At 41.1% G+C, this 22,555-nt stretch overlaps 1 protein-coding gene across 1 annotated transcript in view; it reads right to left on the minus strand.

Moving 5' to 3' along the window:
* The window catches only part of AR (androgen receptor), a 195,939-nt gene extending 182,338 nt beyond the window's left edge, over nucleotides 1-13,601 (minus strand). Inside the window, exon 1 of the mRNA XM_052663544.1 lies at nucleotides 12,073-13,601. Coding sequence (XP_052519504.1) covers nucleotides 12,073-13,601 — 1,529 coding nt within the window. The remainder of the gene's footprint in view (nucleotides 1-12,072) is intronic.
* Between the last annotated feature and the right edge of the window lie 8,954 nt (nucleotides 13,602-22,555).

Genomic DNA, 22,555 nt, shown 5'->3' on the forward strand with positions numbered 1-22,555 from the left:
CTCTATGCCTCAGGAACCTCATTCATAAAATGACCAAACTGGACAAGATGGCCTCCCATGTTTCATAAATTCTAATATCCTACAATCTCAGGCCGTTTATGTTCCAGATCTCTGTAAGTTTCATCTCAGATTGAAGTTCAAAGACCTTTAAAATCTGCTTACTGTGTTTACCATAGATACATTATTTTCACATGTGGTTCAATAAAAACATAATAGCAATATTTTGGTTAGATTGGAGGCAGCAGCCAACTTGTGTGATGTTCTAGGTTTTATTCATTATTTAGTTTAATTACCTGGTTTAACATTTGGGCAAGAAGAAGAAACTCACTGTATCCCCAAAATGAGGTCTCAGAATAACACTTATTAAAGGACCAAGCTAGAATCCAGGAAAACTGAGTCTGTGATCTAGTTATCCTGCCAGCTTGTTGTTTCACCCTAGACAAGACTCCACTCCTCTCTAGCCCAGTATAAAGTAAAAGGGAGAAGGGAGGGGGCAACAAAGGTCTAGGTGATCTCTAGTTCAGTTCAGTTCAGTCGTTCAGTTGTGTCCGACTCTTTGCAACCCCATGGATTGCAGCATGCCAGGCTTCCCTGTCCATCACCAAAAAGATGATTTCTAAGATCTCTTTTAATTTTCTTGAAAAGCAGAAAGATAAGGGCACTGCATGAAAACTGAAAAGAAGACAATAGGATGTTCACCAAATAACTCAAACTTTGTACATCAAAAATCAACTTTTTGATTCCTACCCCACCAACACACACATACAGCGGCTTTACCTACAATCTGCATCATCTCAGTAAATGGTAGTCACATTTTTCAAAGTGCTCAGATTAAAAGCTTGACAATCAGCATTGACTTTTCTCTTCTTCTCACAATGAGTATCTAATCTGTTAGTAAATACTGTAGGCTCTACCATGAAGACCAATCAAGAACCCAGTGTCTCAACTCCTCTACCAATAATCTCTGGTCTAAACCACCATAATCTCTCACCTGGATCACTGCAGCAGCCTCGTCTCCTTGCTTCCCCTTCATTCTTTCGGTATTTTCTCCACAGAGACAATAAGTAAACAAACAAATGTATAAAATATCAAAGAATGGTAGATATTTTGAAGAAGGGGATCTGTTAAAGTATTAGTCAGCTCATGTTATGCCTCTACTCAAAACCTTCCAGTGACTCCCCATGTCAGAGTAAAAACTGAAGTCCTAAACAAGACCTGAGAAATCTCTCATTAACTCTGATCTCATCTCTTCACTTTCTATTACTTAAACTTCCATCCAGGCCTCTATGCTACTCTCCATCATACAAAGTATGCTCCTGCCTCTGGCCCTTTCTACTTGTGGTTCTCTATGCCTGGAATGTTCTAATTTCAAATATCCCTATGGCTCACCTCCTAATTCCCTTCAGGTCACTGCTTAAATATCACCTTCTCAGTAAGGCCTTTTCTAACTAAGAAATGTAAAATAGTTCTTTCCACTATCATTATATGTTCCCCACACTCTGCTAAATTATTCTTCATGATATTTATCACCATCAGATATATTCTACATGTCTCCTCTCACTAATTTGTAAACTCCATGATGGGAGGAATTTTCATCTGCCTTGTTCATTGTTGTGTCAATGGTGCCTAGTGTAGAATTTGATATATAAAAAGCTCAGTAACTATTTGTTGAATAATGAGGTCTATAAAGTAGGATGGCAAGACTGTCAGCGACTTGAATGCCCACACAACCCAACCCATCAGTCCAGCAAGTGGATAAAAGACCCAGGAGCCTTAAGAGCTTCACGAATTTCTAGTGATACTAGTTAAAGTTATTTTGCCTCTCTGACTCTCCTATTTCCTATCTATGAGGTGAGCAATCTGTGTGGTAGAAAAAAAAGGAACACTTGACTTGAGGAATAAAGAGTTGGGCCAAAATCCCGGCTCTGCTACCTTGCAGCTGTTTGACTTTAGACATGTTACTTAACTTCTCTGAACATAATATTTGCAATGGGAATGATAGAATTATAATAGCCTGAAGAGTGTTAAAATAAAGTAAATCTGACTCCTTGTATAGGATAGAAATGAGAATGAAATGCAATAATGGAATATGAAACCATTCTGTAGACTGTGAAATGTTACTGGAATATGTCCATTGTCACTACTTCCTGTTCCACATTCAGAGAAAGGTGACAGGAGTTAAATAGTGCTACTAAAATGTTTTGTACTTTGGAAAAGAACATCCCAAATTAAATAATAAGTACCACTGTAGCTTATTTATTGTCTGGTACCAGGAGGTTCTGGCTCAAGTTTTCCTGTGATATGCTGAATCCACCAAAGGAGTCCAACTGTTTCCAGGGAAAATCTGTCACAGGACACTTGCAGTCCCCCAAGCGTCCAGATAGTGGGACTACACTTCCTCAAGCAAGAAACTACTCAACTTGCAGAAAACAAAACCCATAATTAAGAAGTGTGTCATTTTAAAACTACATCATCTGATTTAGCAAAAGCCTTATTAAAAAAAAATTTCATATTCCCCTTACTCCCAGAATTGTTTGATTTGTGCTTCTTGCTTCCCTCCCTTAACCAGTACCCTGAAACTCCATTTCTACAGAACCTCAAAACAAGCCACCATGATCAATGTAAAACTTGAGAACCGAATAATAATTCTTGATCTGATCACCACACTGGGCATCTTTATTGCTTCTCATGCCAAAGTTAGACCTTTTCATCACCCTCAATTTTAATTAATTCCTAATATATTGCAGTTAAAGACATCAAAACATGTTCTCAGCAAGTGCAACAAAATAGCCCCAAATGAGAAAGAAACTAGTAAATAACTTTGACTGGTGTGGCACTATTGAAAAAAAAGAAATAGATTCCAACCCCTTACTCACCATTGTCTTTCCAGAAATACTACCTTCTGGTATCTGAAATATCCATCAAGATCTATAATTATTGCTGGAGTTTAACCATATCCCAACCTAATTCATATAGGATAAGAAGCAATGACAGATAGTACTGTTAACCACTTCCACCTATGTCGATCCATTTCTTTTTTGAATATTTACATTCAAAAAATACACAACACATAATCCAACATCTCATCATACTGGTATCATGGTGTTGCTATTCTTTGTTTTGGTTTTAATAGCTATAAGCTCCTTGAGGGCAGCAATCTTGAGATTCTCACTGAATTATGTTCGCTTTACCGTGATCTCCAACTAGTACGCAGATGGGCATATAGCAGGTGTTTAATGTAAAGTGGTTGATTGATGAATACTTTTTAAAATCGGTTTATTAAGGTCATCTCTAAAGACAACTAGGTCACAATAGGACCTCTTCTTAAGTGGCCTGCAGTTTACTTACCATTTTCAGGACACAATAGCTATAGCTGATTAGTTATGACCCTTAGCCCAGAGTGTTAACGAGACCAAAGTTCAATCCCTTTATAGGTAAATTTTATCTCTTATTTATGGTTATGGAGTGCATTCCTGAAAAAAAAGTCCAAATTATATGAGAGTAAATGAATCACTTCTTCATCTACAAATACACACCAGAAGGAGTGGTGGCATTTACTTTATCTAAGGGACAACATATAAATACATAAATACACAAACTCAAACATAAGCCAAATATAGTTAGCTAGTGATTTCTTTGGTTTAGTTTGCATCTGTTACCTCTTCATGTTAGTTTTTTGCATAGAAATTATTATTCCTCACCCTCTTGCTTGTAGTTCCCAAATCCAAATGCTGCTGCTGCTGCTAAGTCGCTTCAGTCGTGTCTGACTCTGTGCCACCCCATAGACGGCAGCCCACCAGGCTCCCCCGTCCCTGGAATTCTCCAGGCAAGAACACTGGAGTGGGTTGCCATTTCCTTCTCCAATGCATGAGAGTGAAAAGTGAAAGTGAAGTCGCTGAGTCGTGTCCGACTCTTTGCGACCCCATGGATTGCAGCCCACCAGGCCCCTCCATCCATGGGATTTTCCAGGCAAGAGTACTGGAGTGGGGTGCCATTGCCTTCTCCAAATCCAAATGCTAGTAGTTCCCAAATCCAAATACGAAAAAGAGAACTACTAACTGCATAAACCTTATTAATATGTTCCTTTCCTACTGTTCTCTAATGACCTGAAAATTTTAGATTCTAATTCACAGTTGAGGAAAGTTGAGAACAGTGTCCTTATTCATCCTTCATACCAGATGAAACAAAGTATGCTTTAATTTTCAGCACAGCAACAGAAACCTTTTGCCTCTTAAATCCTAGAGGTGTTCAAAACTCAGGTAGTTTCAGGGAGCTTGCAATATATAAAATCAATTTTCAAAAAATCAATTATATTTCTATACATTGGCAATGAACAATTTAAAAGGTACTAAGAAAATTGTATTCATAATAGCATCAAAAATTAAAATATTGAGGAATTAATTAAACAAAAGAAGTGCAATATTTATACTCTTAAAACTACAAAACACTGTTGAAAAAAGTGAAGATGACATAAATAAATGGAAAGACATTCTGTGGCCATGGATCAGAAGACTTCATGTGGAGATGCAACATTTCCCAAATTTATCTACCTCTTCTATTGGCCTCTTCTATTAGAATCCCAAATGACTTCTGTAGAAATTGACAAGCTGATCCTAAAACTCATAGAGAAATTTTTAAAAATCCACAGTATTCAAAAACAATCTTGAAAAAGAGTAATAAAATTAGAAGACTCACACTTACTAATTTCAAAACTTATTAAAAACTTACAGTAACTAAGACACTGTGGTATTGGTATAGGATCAATGTAATATAGCCCACAGTCCAGAAATAAACTTTCACATTTACAGTCAACTGATTTTACACAAAGGGTGCCAAGATAGTTACATAAGGAAAGATTCAACAAATGGTGCTGTAGTGACTAGATATTTACATTAAAAAGTAAGTCAAAAGTGAACAAAAACTTAAATTTAACAGCCAAAACTATAAAACTCTTTAAAAGGAAACCTAAGTGTAAATCTTTGTGACCTTGGATTAAGCAAAGCCTTCTTAGGCATGATACAAAAATCATAAGCTACATACAAAAAAATAGGTTGGGCTTCAGAAGTTTGTGTGTTCTTTAATGAATACCATCAAGAAAGTGAAAAGACAATGCACATATATGATAAAATATTCACAGATCACAATCTGTTGCAGGATTTGTATCTAGAATATATTTTTTAAAACCCTCACAACTCAATAAGAGTAAGACAAATAATCTAATTAAAAGTGACCAAAGACAAGAGTATATACAGTCAATATGCATATAAAAAGACGCCTAATATTATTAGAATATTATTAGTCATTATGAAATGCAAATCAAAGCCACTCTGAGATACTTCTTGACATCCACTTCACACAGGGATTAAAAAGACAGTAACTCCCAGAAATAAGCCCATGCGCCTATGGTCAATTAATCTATGACAAAAGAGGCAAGACTACACAATATTGGAAACACAGTCTCTTCAGCAAATGGTGCTGGGAAAACTGGACAGCCAAATGTAAAAAATGAAATTAGATCATTCTTTAACTCCATACACACACACACAAAAAGCTCAAAATGGATTAAAGATTTAAATGTGAGACTGGACACTATAAAACTTCTAGAGGAAAACATAGGTAGAACACTGACATTTATAAAGCACAACAACATCTTTTATGATCCATCTACCAGAATAATGAAAATAAAAACAAAAATTAAAAAATTGGTACCTACTTAAACTCAGAAACTTTTGCACAGCAAAGGAAACAATAAACAAAATGCAAAAATAACCCACAGATTGGAAGAAAATAAATGCAAATGATGTGACCGATAAGGGATTAGTCTCCAAAATTACAAACAGCTCAGGATGCTTAACAGCATCAAAACAAACAACCCACTCAAAAAATGAGCAGAAGACCTGAATAGACATTTCTTCAAAGAAAACATACAGATGACCAGGTACATGAAAAGATGTTCAAAATCATTAGTTATTAGAGAAATGTAAATCAAAACTACAATGAGCTATCACCTCACACCAACCAGAAAAGCTATCATCAAAAAATCCACAAACAAATGCTGGAGAGGGTGTGGAGAGAAGGGAACTCTCCCACACTGTTGGTGGGATGTTAATTGGTACAGCCACTATGGAGAACAGCATGGAAGCTCTTTAAAAAGCTAAAAACAGAGCTACCATATGACCCTGCAATCCCACTCCTGGGCATATATCCAGAGAATATATGGGGGATAATACATATATACACATGTATCTATTCACTTCCCTATTCTCTATTCTCCTTCACTATTCACCTGAAACCACCACAAATTTGTTAATTGGCTATACCTCAATACAAAGTAAAAAGTTTAAAGTTTGAAAAATAAAAATAATTGGCAAGATGTGGAGAAATTGGACCCTCACACATTGCTGATGAGATTGTAAAATGGTATAGCCACTTTTGAAGACAGTTTGGGAGAGTCTCAAAAGGTTAAACAAAGAGTTATCATATTAGCCAGAAACTTTACTCCTAGGTATATAGCCAAAAGAACTAAAAACTTGTTCACAAAAAGAAACTTGGACATAAATGTTCATAACAGTATTATTCATAATAGTCAAAATGTGGAAACAACTCTAATGTCCATCATAGATAGTATGGTACATGCATAAAATGGAAAGTATTGAGAGGTGCTTCAACATAGATTAACATTGAAATATTTATTCTACATGAAACTAGTCACAAAATACTAAGTACTACATGGTTCCATTTATAAGAAATGTAACCAAACCCATAGAGAGTGAAAGTAGACAAGTGGTTGATAGTTGCTCATGGTTAGGGTGGGGTTTGACTGGTAAATGACTGAAATGTTCTAAAATTGATTGTGGTGATGGTTGCCCAACTCCGAATATTAAAAAAAAAACACTGAACTATATACTTGGGTGAATTACATTATTTATTGTGAATTACGTCTCAATAAAGATGTTGATTAAAAAAATAAAACTCAAGTACTGCATGATCTAAATTGGCAGCATTCTCAAGTAACCAGCATATGCTTGTCCAGATTAGCCACTCTCACCACTGCTCTGCCCTGTCAGATGGCAGCAGGAATCGGTGTGAGAGAGAAGGGATGGCAACACTCATGAGTGTGCAAGAAATTATGCATAAAACACAGAAATTGGGCATAAATCTCTATGCAGCAGCCACCAAATGTAGACTTTACAGAGTAAAAATATCATCTGTCCAGTGGGAAACTTCAAGAAAAAAAGTTGGGAAGTGTCACTCTAAAGAGGTTTATCCACATGATAAACAAATGTTATAGAAAATGCAACAAATTCTACTCCCTCAACTAATAAAGGGATGTTTACTAAGCACCTTTCTGGCTTACTCAAACTTACATGAGTGCTAGTTTATAAACTGCAAGATGCTGGGTCTTTTCTCTGAAAAAAAGTGCTATATAAATATGAGATTTCATAATTCTCTTCAATATCACAAAATCCAATAAGTACTGATAACTGTATGGAGTTTTACAAGCAATGAGGGGGGAAAAGGTCAACTTTATGTCTCGGATGACAGTAACTTACTCTTGAGTTCAACATTTCAGAACTTGATGTAACGCTGGCAGGCAAATTCTGTGGCAGATTACTTTCTTAATACCTTTCTTTGTTTTAAGTGATTAATTTACATATAGCTTCACCACATTAGCCCTGCCGGACACTTTTAGCAAGCACCATCACATGCAGATTAGGTGTTGGCGTGTGAAAGCCCTGCAGAAATTTGACCCACACAGACCTGTCTCAGAGGTGGGAAGGTCCAGTTTTTCTCAAGTTTTGAGAAAAGGTTGTCAAAATAGCCAGTAGACAGAGACAGGGAACAAAAGACAAAGAGCAGCCAGTAAATTTCTTCATTAAATCACCAAGTCCTCAAGCATCTAGTTCAGCTCCCTCAGCAACTGTTGAATTAGGCTCTAACCTCAAGGTAATTCATTTTGCAATCTCTTCAAGTCATCTAGTCTTAAAAGAAAGGTGCTGGGGTTGATCTGATCTGCTACTCTCTAGATTAAAAAAATATTCTTTAGAAGCATGCCACAGGTATAATAAGAAAAATATCCTGAAAAGTAGAAAGAAGAGTCTATATTTCAATGTCAAAAGCATGAAAGGAGTAGAATGAAAGAAAATCAGGGACAGGCAGCACTTAAGGAAGCTGCAGACAAAGAGAAAATGGTGGAGGTAGTGGGTGGGGAGAGGTTTCCTTTTCCCTCTCCAACCAACCTCACAAAACTTGATTTTTATTTATTTGCTCTCTATTTTTTCAGATTCATGATTTCAGGTCTGGTTATAAAATAAGCTCCTTCCTTACCACACTGAGCCAGTATTCTGCTCCCTGCTTAGCAGAGTTCCGAATGAAACTGGTGGTCTTGATATCACCATAAATATCAATAATAGTAAAACTGCCCATGTCCCTAACTCCAACTCACATAATTCCACCAAGAGCAGACACAGTACAAGAGTCAGACCAAAGACTTGTTTGGTTTAAATGCACATATGTATACCAGATAAGAAGATTACCACTGGGGTGAGGGTGGGGGAAACATTTTAAAAGAAAATCATATGTGCCAGCAAATTAAATATATTAATATCCAAGTTTACAGCTCAAAAAGAATGGAAGTCTCATGACATAAAATTAACACTGGCAAGAAAGCACCCTGCAACTGGAAAGCTTTTTCAAAAATATCTCTCACTGATGTTAACCTTCAGCAGAGCTGAGATACTCTGTAGACAACTAAGAGAATTCTATCACTACATCTTGAACATATTTCTAAATGGGGTACCACCCTGTGTGACTATCTGGTGCTTGAGTTCTGATTACTGGTACCCAGAGAGATCTCACCAGTTAGTTGCTGACTATGAAGAAAGGATGCTTCTTCCCAACATACTGACCCTGAAGGTCTATAGACAGATAGCGTCATTCCCAAAGCAAAACTCAGATTTACCAAACAGACAAACTGCTCCTTGCAAAATAGTCATTAAAAAGCTGCTTGATAACTGCAGGGAGGAAAGTAGATAGAAAGGGGAATTAATAAAATGACCCCTTTTGAAATAACTAATGGAGAAAGGCAGGATTTGCCAGTTTTAAAGCATTACTAAAATTCTACCTATTATGAAGACCAGAACAAATTATCAACAGAAAAATTAAAATGTTCTTTTTGCATCTGGATAATTTATTTAAACCCCAACTTTAATTCCTACATAGGCTTCCCTTGGTTTCATCTCCAATAAATATTTGTCATATTATTATGCTATTTGCTGGGATATAAAGGGCCTTACTTCTGTCAAGTGAGACAGTGGTCAATTAACAAAGTTGTAGTCTTGTTTGATCTCTGAAAGAAGACAACTTCATAAAATATTATCACGGTTTCATACCAACCCTATCACTTTTTATTATTCCTTCCGCAGCTCAAACCACATGCTAAAATATATATATATTTTTAAAAAGGGGCCATCTAAGACCTTTCTCCTCTTGACAGAAACATTGTAGATATATAAGAACACAGAATTATTCCAGAAGTTCACACACAATTGGAAAAGGGAGGAATCCAACATATTATTGAAAGTCTCTAGAATGTTGAGATTTTTAACTGAAAGATGGCATATAATGTATGTAATACAAAGAGAGTGGAAGCTCTAGCTTTGACTTAAGAAAAATTCCTTCCCTTCACCAAATTGTGCCCTATAAAATGTTAGAAAGAGAAAGTAAAAAATATCAACTTTTAGATTGGAGCTGGTTGAATTATGATAAAATTGATAAATTTTCAAAAACCCAATTTGAGGATTTTCTATATCTTACAAATGAAAAATCTTTGTCAACTCACAAGACAGAAACACCAGTTTTACCTCTCACTAGACTCCTATAACCAATGCAGCAATCACAAACCAGGAGAGAATAAATAATCTTGTGCTTTCTTAGGTTACTACTGATTTCTCACGATTTGAGGTCATTAATTTATGCAGGTTTTAGAAATAGAGAAGTTTTTCCATGAAGATCTGAGATAAAATCACCTAGCTTACTGCACACCTGATGGGAAGAACTTTTTAAAAACTCTCTATAGCCACTTTCTGAAAATTTCAGGTTATGCCTTTGAAAACACACACATCCCTTAACATGGAATCATTCATATTCTCCCTGTTAATTGAGTTACTTACTTGGATGTTGCGGGAGGCATACAGAAAAGGGACGGTTCCAGTGACTAGGCAAGTCATGAAGCACCTTATACATTCCACCCCCTCCCCCGCCCCGCCAAAAACAAAACAAAACAAACAAACCGTTCATATTAAAAAGAAAGCTCTGCCGACAAGCAACAGCCTTGGGGCAGTTGGGGGGGGGGGGTAGGTAAATACTCTAGCAAGTGAATCTGTTCTTATAAAATGAAGACCTTTTGTCCCACAGTATGCCCACTTTGCAAAAAAATTTTTTAAAGACTGAGAATATAAATGAACCCTTTGAAAATCTTTTAAGCCAAACCTTAAAAACCTAAAAAATGCAAAGCCTGGTTAGAAGCTGTTTCTTCAGTAGCCCAGGAAATAATATTTTATGAAATCCTATTCTCCTCTTTCTTTTCTAACATTGTGCTATCAATCTTCCAAGAACAGAAGCATCAGTGAAAGGAAGCAAGTTGTTGGTTTAAGTCTCCAAACAAACATGCTAAAGGCTAATAAACTGAAAATGTCACAGGTAAAGAAAATAGCTACAGAAACTCAGAACAAGACTCAAGTCCATAAGACATCAACACCCAGCAGTTTTGAGGAGTTAGTTCCCCAGTTAATATTCCCTCCCTCACAGAGATAAACTAATATCTTAGTTTGCTCAGGAAAAAATCTTTAATTTTTTATAAAATTAAAAAAGCTTCTTGGTCTCCAAAAAGCTCAGTTGTAGTAAGGAAGAAATTTTAACAGGCAAGATGAAACTGACTGCCACTTTTTTCATATCCTAATTAAAACTCTTGGGCAAGAGTAAGGCTCACAGATCCCTAACAGTTCTTACCCAATTTGTTATTATGTTTTAAAATGCAAGTATATCCTTAAAATGAAGGAATACAGTGAAGAATATTTCCCTTCACAAAAGCAGATTTCTGAGCACACTGCAATAGCAGGAAATCCTTTTAAACTTTTCCCTCAACACTCTTGTAAGTCAGACTCAAGTCTGGTTAAATTGTTCATTAAAAGAACATTCTCTTCCTTATAGATCTGATGCAAACTCAAAGTATGAATTGTGGATTTTTTGTAATCCATACAGAAAATAAACACTTTACAAGAGATATCCAACTCTTCCATCTAGTTCCAACATAGTCAAACTGTGAGGGTAAATCTTACCCATCGTTTATGAGGAAATTTGTCATTTGGTTTTCCCCTACCTTTGCCTGCTCTAATTGTGCCTGGTTGGAGTCTGTCTCCTGACCTCCAACCCTGGGGCAAGTCCTCCTTGTTGCCAGCAAAGGGACTTCACCTCTTCTTCCCACACAGCGGGCCTCCCAACCCAGAGACCACCTTGTTCCCATAATCCCATTCTTCCTTTCATCTCTTTGGAGGAAGCGGGTTGAGAAAAGCTTGGGCCAGTCATTTTGCCTCTAACCTGCCAAGACAAGCTGGAGGGGCAAACCCTAACAGACCTTAAGAGGAGAAGTGCCCACATTTCTTGTCTAGGGTCTCTGATTGGGGGGAGGGGAGAGGAAAATTAGTGGAGGGCTTAAAAGGGTTTATTTCATAAAATGGCCCTTGGAACTGGATTTAAATTTGGAGCCGGCAGGACATGGAGTAACAAGTGTCAGGGAAGATTTTAGGAGGCTTAGTAGAGAGTTGTCAAGTCAAGGAATCTAGAAAGTCTTGCACCAGCATCCAGGACTCACAGCGGTGTGGGCTGGGGCACACCGTTGGGGTTCAGAGAGCAAAGGTCAATCTTTGGTAGGCCGAGAGTCCAGGGAAGGCTCCAGATTTAAAGCGGCCCCTTCTGTGAAACTCTGTTAAGCTCGCCCAGGAACAGAATGTTCGCGAGGGGAGGAGAGGGCTGACTCTAGGCTTAAAAACATTTTTAGGAGGAGAGACTTACCGCATGTCCCCATAAGGTCCAGAATAGTTCTCCATCCAGGGGCCCATTTCGCTTTTGACACAACTGGGACTTGGATAGGGCACTCTGCTCACCACGCCGCCGGGATACCACACATCGGGTGGGGAGAAGTCACCTTCTTGGCTCGCCAGCCCCTGAGGTGGCCGAGTGTAGCCGTATGGGGCTCCAGCCCCTGCCTCGCCTGCACTGCCACCCCCGCTTCCGCCACATACAGCTGGCCCATACAGCTGGCCTTCTTCGGCCGTGAAGAGAGTGTGCCAGGAAGAGGAGGAGGCGGCTGAGGGTGAGCCTGAGCCCGGTCCTGCTGCACCCCCGCCATGCAGGCTCGCCAGGTCCCCATAGCGGCACTGCGCTGCAGCGGCCGCCCAGGCGCTGCCGTAGCCCAGCGGGTTCTCCAGCTTAATGCGGGCATGCGGATGGGGAGGTGGTGGAGGGGGCGGCGGCCCGGCCAGGGCTAGCGGAAAGTTGTAGTAGTCGCGAGTCTGATAAGCTGCTACCTCGTCCAGTGCTCCAGACTTGTAGAGAGACAGGGTGGATGGCAGCTCAAGTGTTCCAGAGCCCCCTGCTTCGCCGCTGCCAGAGCAGCCCAGGCTGTCAGTGTCCAGACCTTTGGTGTAACCTGCCTTGAAAGGGGAATACTCAGCAGTCTCTTCAGTGCCCTTGCTCGGGCCATCATCCAGCAGAGAACCTTTGCATTCAGCCAAGGGGGCACAAGGAGTGGGACGCACCGCGGCTGGTGGACCTCCCAGGAGCGGGGCGTACATGCAATCCCCCCGAAGCTGCTCCCCAGGGCTCAGATGCTCCAATGCCTCCACACCCAAGCCCATGGACACCGACACTGCCTTACACAACTCCTTGGCGCTGTCCGAGATGGTCGAACTGCCTCCTAGGTAACTGTCCTTGGAAGAGATGGGAGCCCCAGTGGCCTCCCTCGCTCTTCCGCTGCTGCCTTCGGATACCGCCTCCTGCTGCTGCTGTTGCTGCTGCTGAAGAAGTTGCATGGTGCCAGCCTCGCTCAGGATGTCTTTAAGATCGGTGGAGCAGCTGCTTAAGCCGGGGAAAGTGGGGCCCAGCAGGGACAACGTGGATGGGGCAGCTGAGTCATCCTCATCCAGAGGTGCTGGCGGCGGCTGCTGCAGCCCCTTGCCGGCAGCCGAGGCAGCTCTGGGCTCTGGGACGCAGCCACTCTCCGGGTGACCCTCGGGGGCTGAGTGATGTTGTGAAGGCTGCTGTTCCTCTTCCAGGGCCAGGTAGCCTGTGGGGCCTCTGCTCTGGACTTGGGGAGAGCCATCCTCTCTCTGCTGCTGCTGTTGCTGCTGCCGCCGTGGACTGGTCTCCTGCTGCTGCTGCAAACGGGCGCCGGGAGGTGCTGCGCTCGAGGCCTCAGGGTGCCGGGGGAGCGGGTTCTGGATCACTTCGCATACACTCTGAAACAGGTTCTGGAAAGCTCCTCGATAGGTCTTGGACGGTGGCCGGGGGTAGACCCTCCCCAGCCCTAACTGCACTTCCATCCTGAAGCTTGGCTCAATCTTTCACCTAATTCCTTTATCCTGCTCCCCTTTCCTTGCTGAGAAGAGTTCAACAGGCTGCAGTGCGTAGTTGCTGCAGCTAGTTGCCCACCTGCGGGAAGCTCCTGGTAAGGAAACTTGCAGGAATAAGCTCTCCAAAGCGTTCTGACAGCCTCAAAGTATAGTGCAGAGGAAACACGCGCTGAACACGATCTTTCCTGGTAGGCTCACAATCTGTTCCTGAATACTTGTAGGGTAGAGGCAAAAGATGCTTCTTGAAGGTAGGGGGGACCCTCCGCCTTCTGAATTTGTTATCCACTGCAGCAGGTGCAAATAGGAGCCTGGTTATTTTCTCTTTGGTTTATTTTGGGCTTTGTTGTTGGGTTTCGTTTGTTTGGTTTTGGTTGGGGCTTTGTTATGTTTTGTCCCTTTTCTTTCTTTTTTATTTTTGCGGGGGGGTTGGCTACTGAAGTCCGGACTGCCTTTTCATCGTTTGATCTCTGGCCACACAAACTGGTGGAGAGGAGGAGCAGCGTGCAGGGGAGGTGGAAAGGGAGTAAGAGGAACCAAGGGGTCTGACTTGCGCGCCGCCTAACCAGCCAGATTCTGGCTGCAGCGCTGAAGCAGCTCCCAGGTCTCCTGGCACCCCAGAGCCGTCTTTGCAACGTGCAGCTAGCTCGCCCGCTCGCAGCCAAAGGGAGTTACCTCTCTGCAAACTCGGGCTGGCCGCGCGGGACTGACTGGAAGCGGGGGGCGGGGGAGGTTGAGGGGGCTGAGAGGAACAGACAGAGGCAGCAGCCGTAGAGGAGACCCTGGGCGGGGGGGGAGGGGGGGGCAGGGGGAAGGGAGGAGGACAAAGGCAGCCGTCAGTCCTACCCGGCACTTTCCTTGCTTCCTCCGAGTCTCTAGCAGCTTTTAAAAACTTCACCGAAGAAGAAAGGGCAGCTCCGGGGCGGCGACTTAGAAGCCGCCGCGGTGCAAGAGGCGTTGGCTGTCGCCAGAGCCCGCCGGGGTTGACGCGGTGCGTCCCTTAGGCTCCTGTCCCGCACGGAAGCAGCTAGCTCGTTCGCTTTCCCTCGGTCGCTGGCTCTGCCTCCAGGCTTGCTCCGGACCCTCCGGCGCTCGCAGCACACTGGCTCCCTGGGATCTCGGAGAGGGTGCTGGGAGGTGGAGAGCAAATGCAACAGTTTGCTAGTCGGGTCCCGCCCCCGCCGGGCCTGCCTCCTTGCCTTCCCACCTCCTTTCTTCCTCCCCTCCCCTTTCCTTTTCTCCCCTCCCCTGAACGCGCAGGAAAGCCGGGTGGCTTTGGAGAAACAAGTGCTGGCGCAGCGTGGGTGAGGGCAGAAAAGGATTGGTCTAGCCTAGGAGGACCCCAGCTCCCCGATTATCTCTTGCTTTTCTGGACCAGATTTCAAGCGACAGGGCTGACTCTTTAAGCTTTAATTTGGAGCTTTATTTTGAAGACAGGGCCACTGAGCTCTCAGAGGCCAGCATTTACCAGATTTGGTTCTGAAGTCCAATCTCAAAACAGACCCTGTGCACGTGTGGGGGCGGAGGGAGTGGGAAAGGGAGATAGAAGTATAGAGGAAATACGAGGAGGATCTCCTTCAGTGAGGGACTATGTTCAGGGCAGGCCCACCAAGAAGTGCAAATAGGAGGTCTCCTATAAACTGAGGAACTAGCTATGATGGCCAAGTCAGCCTGTACTTGTTGAAACCTTTCAGATTTCTCCATAGGGGTAGATTGGGCCTTGTGGGGTGGTATCAGTTGCTCTAGGAACCCTCTGCCTGGGAACCAAAGGTAATCTCTACCCTCTTCTCGTCCTCTTTTCCTGTCTAGAGTTACTTCTAAGCACACACTTCTCACTCATCCAGATATACAAAGGAAAATCACTCAGAAGAGCAGGCAAACACCCAAACACTAGAAATACTTGTCATGTACACAGAGACCTCAATTTTGTCCAGGGTTTTGCAGACATTTACTTATATACAGGCACTTGCTTTTCCAAATTGCCTTTTCATACTTTAAGCTTGCAAACTGCATTATTCAAGGAATGGAACCTGTATAAGACTGCTTTTCTTCCTTTTTATAGACAGCCAGGAGTGAAGGTGATGTGGGCTATCACAATTGTTCTTTTATGGAAGAGGTCTCATCTTCTCTGGGTAAAGGTGGAGAGGCAAGTGGGAATCATAGAGAAGGAGGTGTCCCTTGGTGTCAGCAGGGTCTCTGGGCCTTCCTAGCTTTTAAAATCCTTAGACTTCTGGATCTGGGCAGGGTCTGTCTGTCCCAGAGAACTAGTGGAGTTTTTCACATGGGCCTATTCTGCTTTTTGCAGGTTTCTACAGAGTCTTATCTTGTTCACAGCCAAGCATCATGAGAATTTACTTACAGTGACCAAAGGAAGTAATATTAAAGACAGGGATGAGTGGGCATGATCTGCTCTATTTCCCAGATGAAGACAGTAAAGCAAGGACATTATTTGTTCTATGTTTCACTTTAGTAGGACCTAAACTAGTCTTTCATCTCACTGCTATTTGAGCTAGACTCATCAGTATCAAGGGAACTTGGAAAAGGGCTATAAATGAAACTTCTAGAAGCCTGAGGAGATTTTTATCTGAAGAAGTGAAAAATTGTCTTCTGGGACTTCAATGACTGAACATCCCAGATATACCCCCTTTGTTGTTAAAGAGTCTCACAAGATACTCTTATGGTTAAGGCACAGTCTTATTCTTAAAGATGTCCAGTTGTAACAGGAAGTTCTCAATTCTTTATTGTAATGGAAAATGGGAGTATGTAACTGAAATGCACAGATACTTTGAAAACCTTATTTAAATAATAAACACAACCTTTAGTTCCATCAAAGCTTTTAATGAAGGTTGCTCAAAGTTAATAAAGTAAATTGGACTGGCAGGAAAGTGAAGTGTGAAAGTGAAAGTCGCTCAGTGGTATCTGACTCTTTGTGACCCCATGGACTATAGTCCATGGAATTCTCTAGGCCAGAATACTGGAATAGGTAGCCTTTCCCTTCTCCAGTGGATCTTTCAAACCCAAGGATCGAACCCAGGTCTCCCGCCTTGCAGGCGAATTTTTTACCAGCTGAGCCACAATGGAAGCCCAGGAATACCGGAGTGGGTAGTCTATCCCTTCTCCAGCAGATATTCCCAACCCAGGAATTGAACCAGGGTCTCTTGCATTGCAGGTGGATTCTTTACCAACTGAGCTATCTGGGCAGGAAAGTGGAATGGAAATAACGTAGGTCTCAAAGCCAGAAATTTGTCTTAAGATTGACAATGAATCTCTTCCTCTCAGTAAGCTTAATTTCTTGCTCTGTGAAATGGGATGGGGAGAAGGTAGATGCTGGATCTGACAGAACACTGACAATTTAGAGTGCTGTGACTCACTTGAGTTTTATTCTTATCTACACTCCATAGAGGGTGAGTATGGAAGGGGCTACTAGCGATAGTGAAAAACTCAGTGGACAGAAGTGAGGAGGGTAGTAATAAATACAGAAGCCTGGAAAAAAAATAAACTGAGAAATAATTCCTCAGAGTTGCCCATTGAATAAATGGCATCCTAACAGACATTCAAACCCAGGTCTGAAGAAATTCCAAAATTCATGTTGCTTTCACAGCACCAAAATTATCTCCAAAATTTTCTTATAAAATTCCAGCTAATAATACATACCTTTGAAAGGCTGATAATTAAAGAGTATATGTATGTAAAAATTTAAACAGGAAAGCATTGTATAAATCTGAAAGATCACCTCATTATGTTTTATTTTTAAAGGCAGTGCTACTTGATAGCTTGTTCCTTTTTAATACTGAATAATATTCCATTGTCTGGATGTACCACTGTTTATTTATCCATTCATTTACTGAAGGACATCTTAGTTACTTCCAAGTTTTGGAAATTATGAATAAAGCTACTGTAAACATTGGGTGCAGGTTTTTGTGTGGATATACATTTTCAGTTTTTTTGGATAAATACCAGAGAGCATAATTGCTGGATAATATAGTAAGAGTATATTTGGTTTTATAAGAAATCATCAAACTGTCTTCTAAGGTGGCTGTACCATTTTGCATTCCCACCAACAAAGGATGAGAATTCCTATTGTTCCGCATCTAGCATCCACTGTTGTCAGTGTTCCATTGTTGGCCATTCTGGTAGTGGTATCTCATTTCTGTTTAAATTTGCATTTCCCTCATGTCATATGATGTGGAACATCTTTTTTAAATTAAGTTTTATTGAAGTATAGTTGCTTTTTGTTGTGTTAGTTTCCTCTGTACAGCAAAATGAATCAACCATACATACACCCTAACCTTAACCCTCCCTTTTGGACTTCCTTCTCATTCAGGTCACCACAGTGCATTAAGTAGAGTTCCCTGTGCTATTTTTTTCCTACACTTATTTGCCTATCTGTCAAGATCTTTCAGAGAAGGCAATGGCACCCCCCTCCAGTACTTATGACTGGAAAATCCCATGGATGGAGGAGCCTGGTAGGCTGCAGTCCACGGGGTCCCTAGAGTCGGACACAACTGAGCGACTTCACTTTCACTTTTCACTTTCATGCATTGGAGAAGGAAATGGCAACCCACTCCAATGTTCTTGCCTGGAGAATCCCAGGGACGGGGAAGCCTGGTGGGCTGCTGTCTATGGGGTCGCACAGAGTCGGACACAACTGAAGCGACTTAGCAGCAGCAGCAGCAGCAGCAAGATCTTTGGCCCATTTTTAATCCAGTTGTTCGTTTTCTTTGTTGAGTTTTATAGTTGTTTTTATATTTTGTATGTTGTTGTACTCAGTCAAGTCCGAATCTTTGTGACTCTATGGACTGTAACCCACCAGTTCATGGAGTTTTCCAGGCAAGAATACTGGAGCAGGTTGCCATTTCCTACTTCAGGGGATCTTCCTGATCCTGGAATAAAATCTGCATCTCCTGTGTTTCTTGCATTGGCAGGCGGATTCTTTTACCACTGTGCCACCTGGGAAGCACATATTTTGGATAACAGTCCTTTATTGATGTATATTTTACAAATCTTTTCTCCCAGTGTTTGGCTTGTCCTCTCATTTTCTTGACATTGTCTTTCAAGAGCTGCTGCTGCTGCTAAGTCGCTTCAGTCGTGTCCGATTCTGTGCAACCCCCACAGACGGCAGCCCACCAGGCTCCCCCGTCCCTGAGATTCTCCAGGCAAGAACACTGGAGTGGGTTGCCATTTCCTTCCCCAATGCGTGAAAGTGAAGTCGCTCAGTCGAGTCTGACTCTTAGCGACCCCATGGACTGCAGCCTACCAGGCTCTTATGTCCATGGGATTTCCCAGGCAAGAGTACTGGAGTGGGTTGCCATTGCCTTCTCCCTTTCAAGAGCAGAACTTTTAATTTTTAATGAAGTCCAATTTATCAGTTCTTTCTTTCATGGATTATGCCTTTTGTGTTGTATGTAAAAAGGCATCACCTCACACACAGTTATCTAGGTTTTCTCTTATGTTATTGTCTAGTGATTTTATAATTTTCATTTTACATTTAGGTGTGATCCATTTTGAGTAAATTTTTGTGAAGACTGTCTAGATTCATTTTTCACATGTAGATCACCATTGTTCTAGCACTGTTTATTGAAAAGACTATTTTCATTCCATTTTATTGCCTTTGCTCCTTTGTCACTGATCAATTGACTACGTTTATATGGGTCTATTTCTGGGCCTTCTATTACAGAGGGGTTTTCTAAAACAACCATATTAAAGATATTGTTGACATACAAAATGGTGCACATATTTAAAGTTATATAAATTGATAACTTTTGTCATATATGCACTCATGAAATCACCATCTAATCATGATAGTGAAAATATTTATCACCTCTAAAATTTTTTGTGCCCGTTTTACTTCCTCACTCCACCCCTCCACACACTATCATTTTGGCAAGCAATTATTAGCATTTTGATTAGTTTTCATTTTCCAAAGTTTCACATCAATGAAATTATCATCTTTTTTGTTTGGCATCTTTCACTCAGCATAATACCCTTGATTAGAGGAGGATGTGGCAACCCACTACAGCATTCTTGCCTGGAGAATCCCCACAGACAGAGGAGCCTGGCTGGCTACAGTGTGTGGGATCACACAGAGTGGACACGACTGAGCGACTGAGAATGCATGCATGTAATACCCTTGATATCCATCCAAGCTCTTATGTGTAACAGTAATTTGTTCTTCTTTATTGTTAAGTATTATCCCATTGTGTTGGATGTACCACAACTTGTTTACCCATTAGCTTGTTGATGAAACTGATGTTCTTTACAATTTTTGGATATAACAAAGATTTTATGAACATACATACATACATCTTTGTATGGACATATACTTTTGTTCCCCTTGTCTCTATATTTAGTAGTGGAATCACTATGTTCAATAGAGTAGGGATATATTTACCTTATTTAAAAAAAAAATGCTAAGCTGTTTTCCAAAGTGTTTGTGCCATTTTATGTCCTCACCAACATTTCCTCCACATCCACACCAACACTCGGTATGGTCAGTTTTTTAAATTTAGCCTTCTGATTTGATATGTAAGCAATTCTCATTTAATTTACATTTCTCCAATGAATAATAATGTAGAGAGTTTTTGATGTGCTTATTTGCCATTTGTATTTTTTATTGGGTAAAGACAGCTCAATTTTTTTTTTCTATATTTGGCTACTTGTATTTTATGAAGTTTTTAGAGTTATTTGTATATTCTAGATACAAGTTCATTATCAGAAATATGACTGATATTTCCGAAGAGAAATAGTATTTTCTCTCAGTTTATAGTTTGTCTTCATCGTCTCATTCAATGTATCAATTTATTTATGGATTATGGTTTTGGTGTCAAATTTAAGATATTTTTTTCTAACCCAGCATCACAAGCTATGTTTTTAAAAGCCTGTGTTTTTTTTCCTAGAAGTTGTGTAGTTTTCAGTTTTATACTCAATATGATCCATTCTCAGTTGATTTTTGTATATAGATATCCAGTTATTTTTATATCAATGTCCTGTTGTTTCAGCCCCATTTGTTGAAAAGACTTTTTCTCCCTTTAATTGCCCTTAAACCTTTTTAATAATCAATTGTCAATATATGTCTCTGTAGAGAGTTGTTTTTAAGTTGAGTCTAATCATTCACTCACTTAAATTTTGTCTCTGGCTTTCCATTCCTCTTAGTATAAATGTCCAAATCTTTAACCAGATGCTATATGATCTGGTGTCTTGTAACCTCTCTGATTTTATCTCATACCACTTTTTCTCCTGTTTTCTGAGCCTTGCTCACACTGGCCTTTATTCAGAGTTCCTCAAAGGCCCAGTAGTTCTTCATGCCTTTTCATATGCTGTTCCCTGTACCTGAAATGCTGGCTTATCTTTCTCCTTACTCATTTAGCTAATGCCTATGCATAGAGCATTTCCAGAAAGACATCCTAGACCTCTTGGGCTACCTCAAATTCTCCATTCATTCGCCTTTTTACATGTTTTAACAGTACCCAGTATTTCTCTGTTAGAAGTTTTCTCACAAATTGTTTAGTCACCCAGTCATGTTCGACTTTTTGTGATCCTATGGACTGCAGGAGGCCAGGCCTCCCTGTCCCTCACCATCTCCCGGAGTTTGCCCAAGTTTATGTTCATTACATCGGTGATGCTGTCCAACTATCTCATCCTCTGACACCCTCTTCTCCTTCTGCCCTTGATCTTTTCCAGCATAAGAGACGTTTCCAATGAGTTATCTGTGTGCATTAGATGACCAAAATACTGGAGCTTCAGCTTTAGCATCAGTCCTTCCAGTGAATTTTCAGGGTCGATCTCCTTTAAGATTGACTGGTTTGATCTCCTTGCCATCCAAGGGACTTTCAGGAGTCTTCTCCAGCACTGCAGTTCGAAAGCATCAATTCTTTGGCATTCTGCCTTCTTTATGGTCCAGCTCTCACAACTGTACGTGACCACTGGGAAGACCATAGCCTCGACTATACAGACCTTTGCTGGCAGAGTAATGTCTCTGCTTTTCAACACACTGTCTAGGTTTGTCATCACTTTCCTGCCAAGAAGCAATCGCCTTCTCATTTCATGGCTGCAGTCACCAGCCACAATGACTTTGGAATGCAAAGAAGAGGAAATCTGTCACTACTTCCTCCTTTTCCCCTTCTATTTGCCATGCAATAATGGAGCCGGATGTTGTGATCTTAGTTTTTTTAAATATTTAGTCTTAAGCCGGCTCTTTCATTCTCCTCCTTCACCCTTGTCAAGAAGCTCTTTAGTTCCTCTTCACTTTCTGCCATTAGAGTGGTATCATCCACTTATCTGAGGCTGTTGATGTTTCTCCCACCTATCTTGATTCTGGCTTGTAACCCATCCAACCCAGCAATTTCTCATGATGTGCTCAGCATATAGGTTAAACAAACAGGGTGACAGCAAACAGCTATACTCCTTTCTCCATTTTGAACCAATCATTTGTTCCATACAAGTTCTAACTGTTGCTTCTTGAACCTGCCTACAGGTTCTTCAGGAGAAAGGTAAGATGGTCTAGTTTTCCATCTCTCTAAGAGCTTTCTACCGGAGAAGGCAATGGCACCCCATTCCATTACTTTTGCTTGGAAAATCCCATGAATGTAGGAGCCTGGTAAGCTGCAGTCCATGGGGTCTCTAGAGTCGGACATGACTGAGTGACTTCACTTTCACTTTTTACTTTCATACATTGGAGAAGGAAATGGCAACCCACTCCAGTATTCTTGCCGGGGGAATCCCAGGGATGGGAGATCCTTGTGGGCTGCTGTCTATGGGGTCGCACAGAGTTGGACACAACTGAAGTGACTTAGCAGCAAGAGCCTTCCACAGTTTGTCATGATCTATATAGTCAAGGCTTTAGTGTAGTCAATGAAATAGAGATAGACGTTTTTCTGAAATTCCCTTGCTTTCACTATAATCCAGTGAATGTTGGCAATTTGATCTTT

This window comes from Budorcas taxicolor, chromosome X, assembly GCF_023091745.1.
Source record: "Budorcas taxicolor isolate Tak-1 chromosome X, Takin1.1, whole genome shotgun sequence".
Taxonomy (NCBI): Eukaryota; Metazoa; Chordata; class Mammalia; order Artiodactyla; family Bovidae; genus Budorcas; species Budorcas taxicolor.